This window comes from Fulmarus glacialis, unplaced genomic scaffold (genome assembly GCF_000690835.1).
Source record: "Fulmarus glacialis isolate BGI_N327 unplaced genomic scaffold, ASM69083v1 scaffold15447, whole genome shotgun sequence".
In the NCBI taxonomy this organism is placed as follows: domain Eukaryota; kingdom Metazoa; phylum Chordata; class Aves; order Procellariiformes; family Procellariidae; genus Fulmarus; species Fulmarus glacialis.
Window position 1 is genome coordinate 83,505 of NW_009221424.1, and position 14,354 is coordinate 97,858.

The 14,354-nt window shown below is 39.2% G+C and overlaps 1 protein-coding gene across 1 annotated transcript in view; it reads right to left on the reverse strand.

Annotated features, from left to right (window-relative positions):
- Positions 1 to 6,589, reverse strand: part of FAM19A2 (family with sequence similarity 19 (chemokine (C-C motif)-like), member A2) — a 53,126-nt gene extending 46,537 nt beyond the window's left edge. The window contains exon 1 of the mRNA XM_009581117.1: positions 6,484 to 6,589. Coding sequence (XP_009579412.1) covers positions 6,484 to 6,589 — 106 coding nt within the window. The remainder of the gene's footprint in view (positions 1 to 6,483) is intronic.
- Between the last annotated feature and the right edge of the window lie 7,765 nt (positions 6,590 to 14,354).

Consider the following 14,354-nt stretch of genomic DNA (forward strand, 5'->3'; position numbering starts at 1 on the left):
TAAAATCCTCAACAGAAAGGACAAAGGTACATTCATACTAAAATACTGTAACTTCATGATGAAGGCACTTCTACAAAAGGGCAAAGGTTTGAATACTTCAGAGGTCTCCCATGTATCAGTTAGGCCTATTCTTATCTAGACACTGTGAGTCTAAACGCAAGGAATGTAGATCTCAAACACCAAAATGAGAGGCAACCCCCTAATTTGCCTGAATAAAGTAAACTAGACAGCATTATTTAGTTGCAACGTTTTGTGGGTATTTACCCAAGCTTCTGAACGTTGTTGTTAGTAACCTGCACAGTCTTAATGCAATAACAAGACACCAGAGTACAGGACTGATACAGTCCTTCACCAGCCCTTCTGAATGATTGTAACCTCTGGTGTGATTCCTAGTAGTAAAACCGGTTACATATATTCTGCAATGTTCTAGTTGTTGTAACGCTCAAGAACTTTTGATATGATTTTTCATACAAAATTAAATAAGATCAAAGTCAATCAGAGGTGTGTGGTGGACCTTTTCTTACAGAGCACCCTAAAACTTCAGAAGTCATTATTATAAACTAGACAAAAACATATTTTAAAACAGAGAAAACTCAGTGGTGCTGAGTAAAACTGAACATAAATAAAAGAGCTTACAACAAAACTGCCCTTGGTGTGACGGATTCTTCTTTCCAAGTCTGCCCTCAGACCAGAACCCCTCAACACAGTCACATTGGACTCCTTAAGTCCCTTTCTTTCCATCACCTCAAAAGGCTAGCTGTTTCTCTCTTCATCAACCTTCTCAGCTGTCCCCCAGTCTTTGCTCCTGCTGCAGGCTTCCTGCAAGCTAGTCTCTCCCCTTTTTTACCTGACCACCCATGTCCTCTGGAGGCTTTCTCCCAGCCCACTCAAGACAGTTTCATTTGGTCTGTAGCAAGCAGTCATCACAAAAACAATGTCTTTGCTCTGCTGCTTCAGATTTAAACATACAGCAAATCAGGAAGACAAATAAGCAGAACTAATCATCAGTGCTCAGAAGCATTTCTACTTAGGCATCGTCTTTAGTAAACTTCAAGGTACATTTACCCATGTCCATAATATATGATACTTTTGATGATAAAGTTTTGTCCTGGGAGTCCAGGGAGTGCAAGCCAGTGCTAGAATTTAAATACTGACATCTGAACATGGAGTCACATGTATAGTAATAGAGTTACACATAGGCAACTAGATGAATATCAGTCAGTGGATGACTGTAAGGAGAAAGTTTGTCTAGGAGAAAATCTATTGCAAGGATCAGAGGATCAAGGGTATCTTTAAGGCACAATGCACAACACCAAGAGTTTTCAAAGCATTGCACAATATCACCAGAATGCCTCGAGTCCCTTGCACTGCCCTAGTGATACAAACCCATAAATACGACATACATCACCCATTAAGCCATCTAAACAGCTGTCCTAACTCAGCAGTGAATTTCACCCCTTGTGCATGAAACAGACATGAGGGCACTGAGGCAATGCACACAGGCCATTACCATAGCTTTTAACAAAGTGCTATATTATCTCTCCTCAGAACAAATCAATTCCACAGCCCCGGGGTCAGGCAGAGCCAGGAGCCTGTCACATGCTGATTCAGTGCAGCGTTAGCATTACTGCACTTCCTAACAGAGCCCCGCTGAATGCCAGAAGCCAAAGGAATGAACTTGCACCACCCCATCCATCTGCAAGGGCTACAAGTCCTTCCACTCCCTCTCCAGAACCAGGCATAGTACTGCCCACACTGGCCTATGTCATCACATTCGATTGAGTTTGTTCATTACTGTGAGATTTCGTCCCCTAAACAAAGTTTACATTCTCAAAGATACACACATGTGGGACTTGTGTTAGACTATATGGAGCCCTGTTCATTTTCTTACCAGAAAACATACAAATCTAGACTTAAGACTTAAAAGGTCTTGCAAAGCAAACAGAAATGATGAGTTATCCAAAGAAAATAAGATACATGGGGACAATTATTACAATTAAGCTGCATTTCTAACTCAGTTCCACAAAGACTCAAAATTTTCCGCCAGTTCCTTAGGTTTTCCAGGACTGCCCTGCACATTTTATTTGTACTCTTTTCAGAAAACAAAAGGAAAGAAACCTGGTGACCAAGGAAGAGGATGACCGCTAATGAAAGTCCATCCATGTCAAAAAACACATCAGCATCACCTGAAAGCATGCTACTGCTACCACTGGTTTTCTTGCTTCTCATAGTCATACCCATTCCCACACTTCAGGCACACGTGTGGCACAGGCTACATCCTACATCACAACACTGGTGCCAGCACTCCTTCTGCCCTGGGAATGCAACTGAGAAAAGCAAACTCATCCAGGAAGGGTGATCTAATGAGCAGCTTTTGAGGCTCAGTGGCTCCTTCATTCAGCTGGGCTTCAGAACAGTTACTGCTCTGCAAGGAGAAACCAAGATTCATTTTCTCCTTGTGGATAGCAAGATATTCCCTCAGACTTCTAATTTAGTGCAAATTCACAGACAAGTAGGAACAGCAATTCTGCATCACAAACAGTAAAGAGTTTAGTTTGTTTTAACTATATGATAGGCATCAGATTAATAAGTTCAGCTTCTGAGTGATTTTTTTTAAATGAAAATAAATTATCATGCCTTTTCATCTAGTAAGTCCAAAAATACTCAATTACTTTGTTTATCTACCTGAAGTGTTTTCCGGTTCCATAACAAATTCTTTCTGGCAAGCAAACATTCATGATTAGCCATATTTTTAAGTAGCTTTGTATTTTGTCCAGAGATTTAAAATGTAATATAAAGTTTATTGGTTTGTATTTTGAGGAATATTAAACTATGCTCAGATTCAAAAGCACTCTTAATTTATTTAGATTACCTTATTGCGTTATCAATGTAAAAAAACTTAGTAACCAAAAAACCTCAAAGAAATCCAAATTTTGAAAGAGTTTTTAGTTTTAGGTAGAAACTGTGTCTCACGGTAGCCTCTTGTCTATAAAGGAGTGCTTGTAAGGGGCTATCAGTATATTTCTTTCTCAAAAGGACCAGTCCAACACTTGAAACCTTAAACACAGGCTGTGATACAATGGTCACCAAAACAATTCATGTTCCCTATGACAGAAATAGTAAACAGGCAGTGATGCTGAACTGATGCCTGCCTGCCATATCTGTCAGTGAACACTATATGTTTGCACAGGTTTGTTTTCCAAGGGCTAGCAATGAGTAGGAAGCTTAGGATCAATCTTATATTAAAATATCCTTATGGATTCTTTCAGCCACCCTCAAGGTATATCAGTTTTTAGACTCATAACCTTGACAACATCCTTTTGGAGATTGATATGCCACTCTACTTGTCTTCTCATACACAGCTACTGCAGCACAAATGGATCTGGTAGTGCGGGCTGATTCACAGGTGCATGTGCTCAGGTAAGGCACATATCACCATAGTATCAGGGTCCCCATTCGTGACACCAGCAAAATGAAAAAGAAAAAGCAGAGTTTCTCTTTCTTTCCAACAGACAAGATAAATGCAATATAAGTATGTGCACACTCAGGAACTATGCAGGAGAACTCACAATCCTGTGTGCAGCAAAACAGTGAGTTTTGTGTTTTAAGCATTCTGAGTGCTTATCTCTTTTAGCTCTTGGACTTTCTGCCTAGACTGATGAAATTTTAACAGTCAGCCAAGATAAAGGGAGCAGACATGTCTTCAAACCAGTCTTTTCAAGAGAAAGAAGGATGGACTTGGCGCCCACGTACCTGACACTGAAAAGCTGTAATCTGAAATCCCAGTTTGTAACGCTGGTAGTTGCTCAACTGGACCTCAGAGCCTCGTTCCCCATGCCCTGCCTCAGCCTCTGTTTTTCTTGCCGCTGACGGGATTTCTCATTTGTGCTGTATCCCTGAGATAAGCACAACAAGCCTAGAAATGGCCTGTCAGAGTCAGCTGTTTATATCCCTGCTGAAGTCTGTCTGGAGAGCAGAATGCTCATTAAACAATTTTTCACACATTGATGATCTTTCCTGCTTTTTCTTTTTCTTTTCTTTTACAATAGCCTTCACAAAAAGAGATGAGTTTAAGAGTTGGTGCAACTGACGCATAATATGACTAAGTCAATAGCAAAGTAAAGATTTTTTAAAATGTAGATTATCGAGCTTCGAAATTGTAAGGGCTCTTTCAAAGTCATTAGGGTTTGTCGTGTCAAAATGTTAGTAAGGACTTCTATAAATGAAGATTAATGACGCTAGGGATAATTATCGCTGAAGAAAGTCACATATTTCTCAGTATTTGGAAACTCCATGCAAAGGTGAACAGTGTCAGGTTTTCCTTGACTGCCTCTTAGCTCCATTTCTGCTGTTAAGTAGGGGGAAGATCTTGTTTGGCACAACGGGAAGTTAAACTCCCAGTTTCTTTGGAAATCAATGGTAACTGAGCTGCATAACTCTGATGTGTGCTTTTTAAAATAACCCCCCATATACAATGAGTGCAGCTGATTTGCAGATCTACTGAATCCACAAGCCAAAATCCTTCTGAATATTTTTTCTTTCCAAGATAATCTGAACATGTACCATACTTGCTTTTCTAAATTAAACATTCAAGTCATGCTTCTTCTTATTATTGTTCCCTGCAAGACTTCATATATTTTGCTAAAGGGGTGAAAAGTTAAAACTTAAAGAAAAAGAACCAAAACTTTTTGTTAACTTGCAGCAATGTGAAGAAGTCCCTACAGCTAATAACCTGATTTTGCAGGGGACTCATGCATATTTTTTTATCTAAAAACACCAAATTCAATATTTCTCAACTTATTTCTGCTTTAAGGCTGGGGCTCAAATGCCAAGTACTGTACAGATAATTAATAGTATAGCCCTGCTGGGGTTCCCCTTGCATGAATATATCTGGAAAGCTAAAATTGGTGGGGAATCTTTTGATTCTCAGTTATGAAGCATTAATTCCCCAAATAGTCCTTAGGATTATAATTTGTTTCCATGAAATACTTGGTGACTGGTTTTACTCATCATTTTTTCAAAAACAGTAGCAAGCATACTTTGGCAAAGTTTGAATTGGATTGAGGCAAACACAGCTTGACCAGCTTTTGTGCATGAAATCAAAATGATCTGGAGATGGGCTTTTTGATTTTAAAGAAAGATAATCGAAGACAAAAGAATTCTGAATCCAGGCTAGGATATTTTGGCTCTTTTCCAATAGATGACTAAACTGGCAAGCCACAGCACAAATCCATATTCTGATTCAGAGGGGGAACAAAGTCTGAGCAAAGGGTATCAGCACGGTTCCTGTCTGGCACGATGCCCATCTTTGGTGTCCTGCAGGACCACATCAGAATCTGTTTTGTCTGCAGCCAAATTGCAACTCGCAAAAGACTTTGCAGAAAGTGCGTCTGCATCCTGAACTCCTTAATCAGTGAGGTATTTTGAAGAAAGATATCTTCACACAGCAGAAAAATATCTAGCAGCTAGATATATAAAACACCTGCTCATGAAATCCTATCATCAAGAGGGAACATTATAAAATGTACGTGAACTTAGAGAGATAAATTGACTGGTGTTATTGGAATACTTCCCCAGTATTTAACTCCTTAGCTCTCAATAACGTTCATGTCCCACCCTTACTTTACCCAAGTGTTAGAGTTTATTCTGATCTTGAATAAGTGGATAAACAGCCAACAGACACTATATGAAGATGAGAAGTGGACTTAAAAATCATATTATACTGCAGTTCACATTTCAGTTAGCCTATAAGAAGATACTAGTACGTGAATCCAGAGAGCTTGTTCCTTGCATTAAGGGTTTACAGAAACACACGCACACAAAAAGAGACCTTTTTACAAGCTTCAATAAACCGTCACAGTTTCTGCTGGTGTGTATACATTTTAAGGGCTGGAATGACCAAGACGAAACAAATCTCACACTGTCACAAGCTACTGAAGTTCCTGGTCCAGTGTTAGGAATGAAGCATAGAAGACAGACAACACTGCAAAGCAACAGTATTTTTTTGGTGATGAAACAATCACATTCAGCACACATTAGCCATGAAGTTAGCCTTTACAGATAATTGCACACAGTAGGAGTATACATGTTACTAAAAATTGTTTCTTTCTAAGGTTCATTCCAGGAATTCATTTGTAGCACGCATATGTGCTATCTGATATACTTATTTCTATGAAACAAGCAGTATTCATTATTTGATTTTTTTACTTTACCATCATTTTTTACCATCTTTTCAACTGTACCATCATTACAAAATGACCTAAAATTAGAGAACACTGAAAATGGGACTGAAATGCTTAAATTCTCAAAAAATTAATAAAAGTCTATCAATTGAAAACTCTCCTCCTTTGGTACCGGTTAGTGGACGAGTACCAGAAGACACAAATATGCATAAGGAAAAAAGGCCGCATAGACTGGACATCAGAATTTGTTGACAGAAGCCACAGATACGACAGTATAATAGAACAGAACAAAATTTCTTACCTTTATGATGATTTGCCCCAGATGCTAATTTCCCCCACAGCGTTACAACAAATATTATTATTAGCAGTTTTCCTTTTGTTGCTTTCTGTAAGTATCTCTTATTCATCCTGAAAACAAAAATACACAAAAATAAGTATTTATCTTAAGACTTCTTTAAAAAACATTTTTTGTCTTAATTTAAGGAGAATTCAAGAAGTTTTTGTAAGTGTCTGGCTGACAACCCTAAGTCTTAAATTCTGTTTAGCTTTAAATGAGGTACATCGTATAGAGCACCAGTATAACCTCCCTCCCTGGTCTGCCAGCGTTCCTTCACCCCGGTCAGGAGAATTCAACACCTCCACTCATCACGTTTCTCTCAAGGCACAAGCGGTGTTCATAACCACAGGAGACTCCAAAGCTGGCAAGAAGGATGAATCCATGCAGCTATGCAGCAGGTTTTGATGAATAGAGCAGTTCCACTAACGTGTTTGGGGCCAGTCATGGTCAATGTGGTTCTCTCTGACCACGCAGTGGAGTTTTTAGCTTTTGGGATTGCAACTCTTTTTGGATTGCGCCCATGAGTCATAAGGCAATAACAGATTTGAATAGACCTCCAGCACATGTACCAACCCTCCCACAGAGAAATCCTGTTAGGAAGATTTGGGTGGTTTGGAGCCATGGACTTGAGCAGGGCGGATTCACTAGTGTCTCTCCTGTCTATCTTTGGGTAATGAAAAGATTTGATTTACTGCACCAAGGGAAATTGCACACAGCTACCCTCGTCTTGCTCAATGATGTTTTCACTGTGACAGCAAGCCACCGTGGTGGTTCAAGCACAAGGTAACACAAGACTTATTTCTCAGTAGCCTCCTCCCAAGACAAAATACCCCTCCACCTGCCAAAAAGACAAGTTCAGGAACGTAGGCTCTAGCACTTAAGGATTACAGTTGTGTAGAGAGTGGCAAGGGGTATAATAATGAAACCTTCTCTCGCTTTTCATTCTCTGTAGAAGAGCCCTAGGGAGCTGGCTAAGAAACAGCTCTGCACGATGGTCATGTTTTTGCTGATAGGACAATAGGACGATGATGCCTATTTCAAATCACTTATACTAGAAAAGCTGCAAATTCAATCATTTGAACAAAATTATTGCTGTTTTGTAATGCCTGGAACTAGGATGCTTTTCTGAGCAGAAAGAACTGCATTGCTTCAGTATGGTTGCACATTTGTCTCCTATTATGTTCATAAGAAGCCCAAGTGAATTTAAGAGCATCTCTTTTGCTCTGTTCATGTACAATGCTATCTTGGGCAGCCACAACTCTGTGAAAGCCAGACTGCTCTAATACAGAATTAACCAGTAGCCTGTTCAAAGTCCCAAATCTACTTCCATTCCTTCAAAGCAATTCCTTTCCTCTGAGCAAATTGCTTTCTAACAGAACACCATACGCTGATGAGGCAATCCTCCACACACCCCACAACTCCACTCATGATTTCCAGACTTGTAACCAGACCACTTCCCCCAAAACTGCCAATCTTGCTCTCCAGGAGATTGATGAGATCTTGTTAAACACCAGTAAGTTTCCACACCAGGAGCAAAACACTACGACTCAAATTAAGAACCCACTGAGGAGTGTACCAAACCCTTTTAAACCTGAATTCAGAGCAAACAGAACTCAGCATCCTTTGACAGAAGTCACACATCTACAGTGTGTTTCCCAGAGGTTCAGATATCACATTTATCAGGGAAAAAGAGAGAGGAGTAAGCAAGCGCTATATCTAGGATGGTGGATGTGCCCCTGAAAGCCTGACTGATTAATGATCACAGTGGAGGTCACAGTGTGCTGTGAACCACACCAAGCTCTGCCTTCTTGCACTGATTCCAGTGCCTTTGGAGTGTAAACTGCATATTCATCATCAGCTCCAGGTTTATGAAGCACTCAAAGCTAAAGGGAAATATATTATTTGTCACTGTAAGTAAGAACAAAAAAATGAAACTGTAATGCACATTCAGCGTATGCTCTTTCACAGCTATCTCTGTGAACAGAATATGAATTAACTCTTTCACTCCTGGTTTCTCATACTGCACCTGTTATGATGCTGGTGCCAAGTCATCTCTCATTAAAATCAAATCTTCCTTCCTCACCTACCCAGCCCTGCTCAAAACCCAATGGGACTTGCACCATTAAGCAAAGTTGAATCTAATACAGTTCCTTCCTGTACACTGCTGATGCCAGATTCACTCGCTGTGCTGCGAGGCTGGCAGCAAAGGCACAGCAGAAAACGCAAATACATAAGGACAAACAGTAGCGGCAGGGGGAAAGAGAGAAAACCAACCTATCTGCCTGTGAACAGCAGCCCCTCAGGGTAGGTGGCAGAGCAAAGATACAAACCTCTGCCCACAGCCCAGCACATGAAAGAGGACTAAGCCAGCACTGAATATAGAAGAGATTGTTCAGCAAAGTAAAGGAAGGGTTTCAGCTTTGACGCAGAAAATCTGGGCTCAATGCCATTGCCAGGTTTTCCAATCATGAGAAAAACAATACACCATTTCTGTACCACAAGCCTGTTACACTATTCTGCATTACTTATTTGTGGAATTCACCTTTAGAAGGACAAAAATCATAACTTTGTCTTATAGCAGTCCCACAATAGGCACAATTAACAGAGAAGTCAGTGCAAGTAGCAGTTCTTGCTTGGGACTAATAGTTCAGAGGCCATCAGCAGAAGTACAAACAAAAAGTATCTCAGCAGTTAAAGCATTCATAACATACAGCAGCTCAAATAAGAAAAAGTTGGAAGATGATGTTAAGTTTCAAACTAATTATGCAGTATAACACTAGACCTGCAGTTGTGTGCGTTGGCCGCTCACAACGGTCACTGCAAGGACAAACGAGTGGCTGCATAAGCACAAACAAGGTACAAAGCACTCTGCTCCCAGCAGTCCTGCTACAACACAGAAGCCACGCTGTAGCAATACAGCCCTAGAAATAAAAAATGACGGGTTTGTAGTCCAAGAAACTCAGGCAGTTGGGATGGATGCATCTCATCAGCAAAGAAAGCAAACAGCTAGATAACAAGGAGAGGCCATGAGATATGCTCAGTATCTGAGTGCATTTGTTATCACCTGGGCTCAGAAACTGCTGGTTATTTTTTGTGGATTTGCAAAACAGCCCATGATATAGCACTGAGAAGACACTGGAACTAGATAGCATTTGACCTCAGCTCTCAAACATAACTATTAGCCTCTTGCAACCCTGATCCATGTCAAGTAAGTGCATCCAGGAAATAAAATTCATTACAGTACTGTTATTACACTAACATAACAGGCTGTGTTAAATAGAACAAATGAGCTCTGAAATGAGGTCTATTTTTACTAGAGGTGATGCAGAGCTCCACAGACAAACTATAGCTATTAACCTGAATGGTTTTCTCTGTGAGACATTTGCCTCTTCTATTTACCTTCCTTCCTGCAGAACCTCTCCCTCGCTGTGATCCTTATAGCCTTCAATAATGCCACATAAGCCAAAGGTGATTAAAACTGAGAATAGCCATGCTATAGGAGATGTTTACATTAGAAAACCAATTTTACACAAAAATATAAACTTTATGTGTAACAAAAATTTCTAATCCCAACATATTGGAAATAAACCCAAGGAATTCTCAGCACTTTCACGCAAAAAGGACATGAAAGGCTGCCATGTTTGAGTTCATTTTTCAATGTGCTTAGAGGCAAGGAAGAAGAAAGATAGCTCCCTTTGTGGTTCCAGGGACACATTCAAAATAAAACAAAAAGATGTCACCCACATAATTCAAGCAGGCAGTGGCTGAGTGTGAGATGACTCTGCCATGACCAGCTCTTCACTAACACCGTAACACAATGAATAAATTCATAGAATTTGTTACTTTTGCTCCATAAGATTCCTTTTCCCTGAAGCGCACTCCGTGAGACCATCACCAGTCTGGTATCATGGACTCAAGAATAGACTGTTTCGGTGATTAGTGACAAAAATAGGTTAAAAATTGCAGGATTTTTTCTCAGGGTGAAAGCACATCTGATGCTGCAGAGAAGCTTCACAAACTGCCGTGTCAGCAGAAATCCTTCTCCCTGGCCTCCGTGGCTCATCAGAAGCAAACTGTGAATACACCAATAGGTTGCACAGGCCCTCCTCATCGCTGTTCCGCCTCACTGTCAGCCTCCTCCCAACAGCAGATGTGGCCCAACTATTCGGCTGTACTAAAAGTGCCATGCACTGATGTGCATTTTCAATTTCACGGCAGCAATGTAGCAGCCATGAGCTTTTGAGTTTCTACTTTCTCCTTTGCTTCTGGGCTTGAGATCAGCCACCTTTCCAAGAGTTCAGAAATAGAGGAGAATCACATGGAGATTACCTTACATTGTATGGCCAGTGCTAAATTGCCTTGCTTTCCTATTTTAAGTGTAACCTCATGTAATCTTTATTGTTGAGGAGAAAAAAATGTAAGGAAATAATAGCTTTCATTCTTCCCTTAAGAGCTTATACACAAATAAAATTCTCATCTGTTTCCCAGGAGCAACGGCATTTTTTTCTCTGTTGCTCCTTTTCTTTCTTTTCTTTACAAACATCAGCTTCTGTGAAGCTGTTCAAAATTCATTCGTTCCTGCTTTACATATGTAGAAACTTTCAGTGTCAGTAAGATCCATTTGTCTTCTGCAAACACATACACCCTGTGAATGCAAGTGTTCATAGACGCATAAGCCTATTTCTCTACTGAATCCTGATGAAAAGTTTAATAGATAAAAACCTGATAGAAAATTAGTCCCACATTCTCTTACTTTTCTTTTTACGACAAATATTTTATTTGCTACTTCAGAGAAACCCTAAATGAGTAGTCAAAATCACTTCTGACCCCAAGTCTCTTGTACAGAAATAATGCAGCCATTTAAATTATGTTCCGTACTGTGTTGAATCTTACATTATTTATTAGTTGTGTTAGTTTCTACATCCCACGCAATGCAGGTATTTGCAGTTTTATTTAGCCTTTCCTACATAAGCCAATGCAGATTTAAAAATGCCCCTCTGGTGGATAAGGTCACTTTGTAAAAGTAACACCGATGTGACCCCCATGTGTTTGCATATATATAAATTCCCTCTATGACATTCCTGTCATGTTTGCTCAGTGAACAAGTAATTTGCCACTCTCATTACTTCAGGTACAAGGTAGCTTGTGAAAATCAATCTTCTTTCTGCTTCATACATCACAGCCTGTAACAGACACAAAAAGTGCATTTTGATTCTGAAATGAAGCTGGGGGAAAAACACAGACCTGTTCTCATAAGCTACTTTCTTTGATCTAGGTAGGCAAGGAAAGAAAGAGAATAGGCATTTAGCCTAGCAAAGCAAGCAGGTCTTACGTAGGAGTCACATGAGAAATCTCTCTATGCAAAGCAAAAGGGGTGGGTTTTGTTGGTTTTTTTCCAACAAGTTGTCATTTACCAGTGTGGATCTTTTAATAGCAAAATAAGTAGCCCTAGAGAGCTTAGCCCCACTATTGAGAAATATTCAGAAATAGTTAAGCATTGTTGACAGATCAATACAGTAAGGTTGTCACTGTTACTTTCAGCTGAAGTGTGCCATGGAAGCAGATTGAAGAATTTCAGGCTTAATGCCATAAGGAGGGCTTTTCAAAGGCTACTGTGCTAAGACTTAAGACACTGAGGCAAAGGAATTCTTCTTCCCAAAAGTACTTAAGCATATGACTGACATGCATGCCCATACTTGTCTTTTATTTAAATCAGTGTTACTTAAGCACATACTTAAATTTAAGCACATACTTTCCCAGAGATGTATGTACACAACATGAGTTCTTGAAAAGTGATTAGCGAGCGAGCTTCTATAAGAAGAGACAGTTTCAAGAAAAGAAAATATCTCAAATATCTGAAAAATAAAAAGTTATGGAATATATGAAAATACGTAATAAACAAAAAACCATTTTTCTTTACATACTGCAATTAGTTTCCCAGCAGCAGGAAACTGGAGACAGATGCACATACAGGTAATTAATTACATTTGCCAACAGTATCTCATAGCACTTGGATGTGAAATTTACATATATATTATTGTTTCCAAAATCTGACAAGCATGGATGCTTAAATTGCCAGAGGTATAAAATGTTTTAGACACCTAGCTGCATGCCACCTCACAGCTAGAAACCCTGCGAGATTATGGGGAAAACTTTTTTCTTCCAAAAGGATATGTATGGTTGTGATGATACCACCTTGAAAACTGAGATGATACTGATGAATGGCCTTCCCTCTAAACTGCTATCAATGTTAATCTCCCCTGCTTCCAGATTAACACCAGTTCTTTGTAGACACAATTGATGATTGCAATTTTCGCCTTCATTAATTTTCAGATGCCACACCTAACGGAAAGCAATAAAGAAAGCCAAGAAAGAGTAAACAAGAAATGCACTGTCCTCCTAGGCAGCTTCAACTCAAACAATACAGATGTATTTAATTGTGTATATATTAAATTTCTTTCTTGGTCATTTCATCAGGACCAGCAAAAAAGTGTTCACCTGATGAACATTGATGCTGACACATTACTAAGTACACAGAAAGAAAAGGTCATGACTTTTTGGGGGGTTAGATTCTGTGCTTCTATGTATTTATGAAAATATAAAACTAACAGTAATAATCTAGCATTAGACCTGCACATGCCATTCATTGTGTTTTTAAGTGCTAACATAGAACATTACAGAATATTTAAACATCCAAGATATTCTAATATCTTTAATCTGCCCAGTGATGTCCTACACCCTTGTGAAACAAGCTCTCACAGTTAAGTGTTCAGTATTAGAATGTACTTAGGCTACAATTCACATCATTTTCTCTGATATTACTGTGCCACTTTAAACTCTTTCTCTCCCAGTTTCTGTGCTTAAGGGAGCTTTAAGTGTAGGGGGTACTATCTATTCACTTAATCATCACGGCAGTAGTATTTGCTTATATCTTACATGTGATCCTCTTGCAGATGGTTATTTAAATTTTCTTTATTACACATCTCACTAACCAATCAAAAGTTTAACTGAAAAAAAAAGGATAACAGTTCAATGGGCGTTGAACAAAGTGTCTCACTGAGACCTGAATCACTAGGTATACTGTGATTTCATAAAGGCCATTGCAGTGGCAGAGATAAGCCTCCAAAGCTAACAAGGCAGAGAAAGCATCAAATATTAGTGGAGAATGGCAACTGAAGTGCCCATATTTAAAAGCAAGGACAAAAATGATCTGGGCAGGCATAAGCCTATTAGTCTTGACCTCTTCAGTTTGCAAGAGCTTAGAACAGGCTTTGAAGAAAAAGATAAATTAAAGACAGAGAAGTAAATAGAACATAGGATAAAATGTAGCAGTGTTACCAGGGGTAGATTGTGCCAGACTAACTTGACAGCTTTTTTGATAAGATCACTGATTTTCCAGACAAAGAAATGAAGTAGATATAATTTGTCTGGATTTAGAGAAAGCATTTTCTACAGTGTCACTCTGGAACTTACACATTAAGCTGAAGACTCTGTGGACTACTACAAAAATTGAAAGGTGGATCCAGGTGCGATAACAGCGAGTGGTACTGAAAGGGAGTATCAGGGATTAATAGCATTTCTGCTACAAGTTGGGAATTCATCATGTGAAACAACACATGTAAAAAACAACTAGTTTATTTTAGTTGATCACCAAGAGCACATCAGTATCAATATGACATGAGATGGCTGTGAAAAAGGCAAATCCTATAGATTACTAAATGATATATTTCTAATAAAGACATAGAAGGACAAGTATGAATTTTCTTAAACTATCATTCAGAATAATCTATACAATTCTGGCCAACCATCTTCATGAAAGAAAAACTGAACCCACA